This window comes from Uloborus diversus, chromosome 9, assembly GCF_026930045.1.
Source record: "Uloborus diversus isolate 005 chromosome 9, Udiv.v.3.1, whole genome shotgun sequence".
NCBI classification, from domain to species: domain Eukaryota; kingdom Metazoa; phylum Arthropoda; class Arachnida; order Araneae; family Uloboridae; genus Uloborus; species Uloborus diversus.
In genome coordinates, this window is record NC_072739.1 from 149,722,766 (window position 1) to 149,730,473 (window position 7,708).

General features: G+C 35.6%; 1 protein-coding gene across 1 annotated transcript in view; it reads left to right on the forward strand.

Moving 5' to 3' along the window:
- LOC129230560 (endothelin-converting enzyme homolog) overlaps window positions 1-7,708 on the forward strand; it is a 43,654-nt gene that overhangs the window by 33,021 nt on the left and 2,925 nt on the right. Inside the window, exons 15-18 of the mRNA XM_054864965.1 lie at window positions 1,201-1,331; window positions 3,805-3,870; window positions 5,440-5,532; window positions 6,964-7,040. Coding sequence (XP_054720940.1) covers window positions 1,201-1,331; window positions 3,805-3,870; window positions 5,440-5,532; window positions 6,964-7,040 — 367 coding nt within the window. The remainder of the gene's footprint in view (window positions 1-1,200; window positions 1,332-3,804; window positions 3,871-5,439; window positions 5,533-6,963; window positions 7,041-7,708) is intronic.

Consider the following 7,708-nt stretch of genomic DNA (forward strand, 5'->3'; position numbering starts at 1 on the left):
TAAGGCCCGTATAAAAAGTTAAGTTAGGCTCTTTTTTTCGCTTCAAAGTTTCTGTATCTCAATTCTGCACTTGATTTCAAACATCTTCTTTTGATAATAATTCGTAATGTCATATTAAATTTTCTAGCATTAATTGTTATTCTTGTCAGGCCACAATTATTATTTAGTTTTATCAAGAATTGATAAATATCGAATTCAACATCGTGGAACTGGCTGCTTTGAACTACGAACTACGTAATTTGAATTAATTTCTAACGTTTAGTAATGCTTCTTGAATTCTCATTTCTTTCTATGTGGGCCAGAATATCAACAAGACTTTGAAAATTAATTTAAAAAGAATAAAGCGAAAAAATCATGCATCCGAACAAAATTTACTAGGCTTATTAGCATTTTCTTCGTTGCCACGTGCGTTTGTTTTACCTATTTCGTCCGCCATTAGAAAGTGGCTACAGTGCCCCTTATAGTTCGTTGGATTTGCGAATTAACTAGAACAGCATAGGTAAGGGTTTCTATTTTAACGAAAAATCCAAGGCTCAACTCAATTCAAGCCCTTTGCTTGAGAGCAAAATATATTACTAGAGACCACGAATTTGAAAGCGACTTTTCAAAGGTACAAAGGTAAAAACTGCCGTTTTGCAAAGCTCAGGAGCCCCTTAGCACCAATAGATTTGTCAGTTAGTACAAGTTAGTTTAAAACCCGAGAAAGGGCTGCTTTTTGTTGAAAAAGGAACTTGTAACGCAGTTTTTAATCTGATTCTCTGATTTAAATCTTTGTGAATCAAATAAGATTGCGAAGCAATCTTCGAAGTTGATGAGCGTCAGCGAACAGGGGGCGGAGCCACCTAGTTTTGCAACAATAATAATAATAATAGTAAATATTAATTTTTGAAGCGTGTCTTACATTGTAATATTCTATGCCGTATTGTTATTGAAAGAAATCCTGTGCAGCTGTGAAGTACAAAGGGGAAGTTTTTAAAAAATTATAAGTTTTATTTTGCTGCATTAAGGTAACTCTATTTACATGAAAATAATTTCTTTTGCATCGTTTACCTCAATTAATTACGAACAAATTTCAAGAACTATTTCCAAAAAAATGTTTTATTGCAGTTTCGATTTTCAAACAGAAAAAAAAAGGAAATCTGTGATAATGGATCTAAAAGGCATGAATAGTTTATTTTGATTAATGATGATTTGTTTCAGGTGGATTGTATGACGCAGTAGGTAACCAGAATATGTGGTGGACAACCGAATCTTGGGAAATATTTACAGAAAAAGCGAAATGCTTTGTGGATCAGTACGATGAATATTATCAACCACAAACTCATAATTACGTAAGCTGTAATAACTTTCGAAAATATTTTTAATATATCGATCGACTGGACTTTCAGTTGTGTAACATATTCTATATATGGATTAAGGGGGGAAACCAATTTAGACGGTTCAAAAAATCCACTTTTTTTGTGTAATAAAATGTTAGTAAAACTATTAAAGAATATGTTGCCAAAAATTCAGTGAAAAATTCCCATTAGTTCCGATGCTATGAGCACTTAAAGCGGCTGTGAAGATTTGAAAACGTTCACAGTATTTTTTTTTTTTTTTCAAACGCGTTTTTCTCAAAACAACTTTTTTCTACTGGTGGGTACTCTAGCTCAAAGAGTTATGGACCAATCGTTGAGAAAATTTGTGTAAATATTCTTTACTAGCCGCCTGCGGCGACCAGCTGGTCCGCCTTTTTGCGCCATTCGTCTTTTTACACCAGGGTTGCCGCCTTCGACGCCTGCTTAGACAATTTAGCGACGGTATTAATCAATCTTTTTCTCTTTCCATCAATATTATCATTGGCCTTTTTACGCCAATGTTGCCGCATTCGGCGGCTGCTTAAATAAATTTCGTGGCAGTATCAATCAATCTATATCTATATCATTATTTGTTTAAATAAAATATTTTCTAGATCTATCTCCAGTTCTGTCGTTTGGAATATTTTTAAAGGAGGGGGAGGGGAGACACAAACGGCTTACTCTTCATGCAAATTTTGTCGAAAAATAACAAAAAACACTTCCACTTTTACGTGAAAGCATTGTTTTTCAAAGTCATGGTGTGTGGGGGGGGGGGGTCATTGACGCCCTGTTGAAGTTCCTTAAATGACGGGTATGTCTCTTTCTTGCTGTCCATCTACTATATCGTTTGTATCTGGCATTTTTCTCGGAAGTTAAATTATGTATGTGACTAAATTTCCGAACTTGGCGAAAAGTTAGTCTGCGCACTAAACGGTAACAGTCAAACCGCTTTCATCTGGACAGCCAAAAAGTATCCCAGAGAGCAACTCTAGTTTTCTCTGTGAATATCCCTGATAAGGTCAAACTTTTAACAGCAGCTTTTAGGATGTCCCAAAATGCAGGTGCTGACACTATCAGCACTATAGTTGACCAAACCTAACCAGGTAGCTTTGTAATGCTGTAGTTTGGATCTGCGTAGCCTTCACAAAAATGCCAGGTTAGGTTTCCCTCAACTATTATAGTAAGTGGTATTATATGTTCAACGGTGTACTCGAGTGGGCTATTTTTGTGCTGAAAAGACGAGGAAAGCTAAGAAATATTTATAATGGCACGATCCAAAAGTAATGAGTCTTCGTTTAAAAAGACAGATTAATTGAGCTGATCGGTACAACTGATTAATAGTTTAAAAAATAGGCACCTCCTGCAATAATGTACTTCTTAGGCGGCTTTTCCATGACTCAAAGGCATCCCTGAAGTCCTGTTCCGGGACATCTGCAAAGGCTGCCTTGACATGTGCTTGGATGTCCTCGATGGAGTCAAAACGTTTCCATTTCAGCGCTGATTTAAATGGTGGAAACAGGAAGAACTCAGGAGGCCACAAGCCCGAACTGTAGGCAGGCAAAGGCACCACGGGAGCATTGACTCAGGCTTTCTTCAGCCATAACTTTTGGCACAAGTTTCGCGCAGACTTTCCGCAAGTGCAACTTCTCTGTAACACTGCGTTGCACCGTTGTCTCCGATAAGTCCAGGGCTTTTGCTACTTGGTAGAGACTCAAACACCAGTCCGTGTTCAAAAATTCACACACTCGTTGCACATTCACGTCAGTACGGGCCGAGGACGGGAGTCTAGGCTTTGGTTCGTCAGTCAACACTACCCGGCCTTACAAAATACTTCGTGCAACTTTTTTACTTGAAAATTGAACAGACATTCAGTACCAAACGCCTGTTGAAGCATTGCGAACGTTTGAGAAGGAAACTGAAAGCAAAATTTGATCTCTTCGCGTTGCTATAACGAACTTTCCATATCGCCGTGTCACGCACCGCCATATAGGGGTTGCTGTTAAAGCTGATAGTACTGCTCCGAAAGCTGGGAGGCAACTGACCTGCGTTGCGATGTAAAGCCTACAACCTCCACCATCGTCGCAGCCAAGCAGAGCGAGCTACAGGGTGTGCATGCGTCAGTATAACGTGAGGCTCATTACTTTTGAATCATACCATGTATATACACAGTTAAATGAATCCCAATTAAAATTTTTGCTATCAGCAGAAAATTACTCTTAGCCCAAATCGACTGAGCTGCTCAAATTCAAACAAAAATTTCATGAAAACCCCCTCATTCAGATAGAATCGTCTTCACTTGTCGCTTGCGAATTCCATGACAAACGTGGTCAGATATTACGGTTGCTGCTTTGGAGCTATATAATTTGATGAAAATGTGTTTGAATATCATTACACATGATTATAAGTTATTGTTTTTTTTTCTTTTAGTAACAAAACTCAATTGCTTATGTAGACGATTTATTTATAGGTCAATGGTACTGCAACATTGGGTGAAAACATTGCCGATACCGAAGGTGTACTAGCAGCATATCAAGTAAGTATCAAGTTAAAAGTTGGAATTGTCCAAGAAAGCTGCTTTAACTTAATCGTGGAAAGTTTTCAAAAATCTTGGAGCTACAACCATTTTAAAAACTTCCATTAAAATGACAGATTTTGCCAAATAATAAAATTAAGCCATCAAAAACCACTAAAGGTTTTATCAAAATTTCAACAAAACAATCCATCAAATAAATTTTAAAAAAAAGCAATTCACTAACATAAAAACATCCATTAAAACAACACGGCAACTAAATGAAACATTAAATGTTCCATATATATATCGCCAATCGAGCACATTACCGTAACCTAAGGCCCCCTATATATACTATATAGTGGCTCCACCATAACGTAGCCCTAACAAGTTGGTCTTGGTAAAATCCTCATACATACAACAGTGAATGATCGAGTGACGCTGACGTCATCAACAATAAAAGTCGCACCAAGGCATGATAATTTGATAATATTTTTTGGTAATGTTTGACATGCAGTTTGACATAAATGCCTTATTTTGACGAGGCTGAACTGGATTCGGGAACTTAACTGTTTTACTGGTAAGACTGCCAATTTAGGAGAAGTGGTCAACAATGAACGCTATCTACTGGAGTTGAGGGCTAATCCACTGGAGTTAGGGTTAAAACTTCAACTATCAAAATATCACCAAACAGGCAATTGCTTTTCGTTCAAATGGAGCTTTTTGTTCTCCAATAAAGTTAAGCTTCAAACATCTCATTCTAATCATTTAAACTTTTGTTTGCTTTTTTCCCCCTCAAAAATCATTCCGTTATTCATGGCATTGCCATGAATTAAAAGGCATTATTTTCCCCGTTCAACATCAGATCAAGGCTGTGGATCGCTATGAAATAAAATACTTTTAAGATCTCTAAATGAGAAAGAAGAAACAAAAAAGGAAGCTAAAAGACTTAACCATGGCAGCACGAAATGAAACGTAAATAACTTGAATATAGAAGAGGTTTTCTAAAATCCTGGTTAAAATGCTCTTAACTTTTTTTCTAATTGAGAAAGAAGTTTGGATTTTGGTCGAGTTAGGTGTGGGGTAAAAATAGTCGCTCTTCCCAATGGTGTCAAAAAGAAAACTGTGGGACAATTTGTTGATTTTTTATTCATAGTTTTAGTGAAGAAAGTAGCGCCTGAAATCCAGCGAAACCTTGAAAAATTCGAGGTAAAAACGCAAAAACCTCCCGCCGTTATAAGTTAGAGAATTTGAACAAATTGCATAGAACGCAGAAAAATCTGCTCTTTCCAACAATATATAATATCAATTCAGTGCGGGTAAAGTTTTACCCACATATTCGTGAATTTATGTGAAAATCAAGTCTTAAATTAGAATAAAAGAACTACCATGCAAAATTTTTTTCGAACCGATCTGCAAACCTTTTCTGGACTTTAAGAAACAAATTGAAAATTTCAGCGAAATCGTGCAGGTAGTTCTCGAGTTTTTCGGGTTTAAACACACAGACACTTTTTGAAGATTTCATTTCATATGTAGAGATGTGTAACAAAATAGTTTTTTTCTTTCCTTTAATTGACACTATTCAAATTTCAGGCATATTTGTCATCAGGCGGAAACTCATTCGACAAGGGTCTTCCTGGTCTACAATACAGTAATAAGCAGATGTTCTGGATAGCTTATGCATCAGTAAGTATTTTTGCCAGAATCAAAAGAATAAACTCTGATCTTATTTTAGTAAATGTCAAGCATAAAAATGCTTTGGACTGTATCAGCAATTCACCGGGAACAACTATAAACCTTGGTGTAACTATAAATTTCAGCAAAGAAAAACATATTTAGAAACCAAAAGCAAAAACGACCTACATACGTTTCGTAATTAGCTTAAATTATAGTCCTAGCATGTTGTAGGTTTTTAGATTGAACCAAATATATTGAATACTGGTAGATCATTCCACTGGCTGGAATGCTTGTAAACTAATAATATTGTACACTCATATAGTACTACTGGTACATTAAACTTCCGATTATCCGTGGAATAGGGTGCCGTAGTAACCGCAGATGAGTGAATTTCGCACGTAATCCGCAAAATCGATGAGAAACGATACTAGTGTATGCAACAGCTTAAAAAATCAATAATACTCGCATACATTTAAGTTACAGATAACAGGTGCAACTATATTATAGACAATGAACTATATAATAATGAAATTAAACATATAACAATGAAATTAAACAATCATGTAAAAGCTAAAACAGGATCGCTCATTATTGCAACTGAATTACACACAAACGCCAGAAAATCATGCAAATACATTGACTGAAACAGATCGAGCTGGTTACACTAACAACGTGTAGGGGAGGGGAACGGATCTTTTCAAACAAAACTGGTCTGGTGACTCGTTTGCACGCATAAGAAGTGTAGATCTTAAAATTAGGTTTTAACCAGTCAGGTTTTGGTAACTTTGAAACGGACGGGGAAGAAAGAAATTGAAATGTTCTAAAATATATTTTGTACTTGCTAAGTTGAAATGTGTACATTTATCTACATTCAGTTAATCATCGTCGATTTTCGCGGAGGGGGGGGGGGGAGTATGAAAGACCACGGATTATCGAGAGTTTACTGTATATTTTACCATTGATACATTGTACTCTAGTATTAAAAATTTATGAACACAGCACATACAGGCTGGTGTGTCATAAGATTAAGGAGCGTTTGTAATTTTTTTTTTTTTGCAGTGCCAGAAATGGATACCAAGCCCGGATCTATAAATTTTGGGCTCTCCTGCAACAAAATCTATAGGGCCCCTCCCCAGAGACCAGCAGGGTATATTTGTAACGTAAATAAGTCTTAGTGCTTTTTTTTTTTTTTTCATTTTTTTCTTTTCAGTTTCTTGGGCCACTTGCCCCCTTGAGGACGTGTCTCCCCCCCCCCCCTTCCCGCACTACGGGGACTGTGGGTACGCAGATCCGGCCCTGATGAATACTATTTAACACAACCAATTCTAGAAGTTTACTCGCTGCGCAAAAAATGTTTTACAAGGGTTCAAATAAATACGCAATTTACAATCTGTTGAACTATGTATTTGTTTTTAAATAATTGCTTGAATTTCATTTTAGGTATGGTGTCGAAAGCAAACGTTTGATAGCCTTAATTACAGCTTCAAATCAAGTGTGCATGCCCCAGCAAAATTTAGGTAAATAATGATATTTTTCAACGTAACATTTCATCAAAATGGGTCAAAAATATTTTTATGAAATGTCTTATAATTTTTCTTTTCTTCCTTATTATTGAAGTATCTATATACAAAACGTATAACTTATTTTATGCAAATTAGAAGGAAGAAAAACTTCTAGCGTCATGAAGTTAATCTTGAAATATAAATTATGCATGATGTATTTCAAACACTCAACTATGAAAAGTATATCCAAAGTATCCGATAAAAAGCAGTCTTTGTAGTCTTGTTTATGCTCAGCTTTATAATCATTAAACTGATGTATTTATAAATCTTAAATAATGAAAACTATAAAAAACTTCTTGAAAATCAAAGAATGAAAATGTTTTATCATAATAACATTTTCTATTCTAACGATCACGGTTCGGATAATTTTAGTTATCGTCAAATAATCACTAATTAATGACGTCACTTCCATTTCATAACTTTCGTTTTATGTTGAAATTTTTCATTCAGTGAGTCAAAATGAAAAAACCTGAAAAACATATATTTTTATTTAAGTTTCAAGTACTAATGTTGCACCTTGATTTCATAAAAAAATTTATCCTGATTCAATCAAGCATTTCGGGGAAAAACTCAGTTGTCTTCTGCAAATAAAAAGAATTTTGAGAAGGAGGAGGAATATTCTT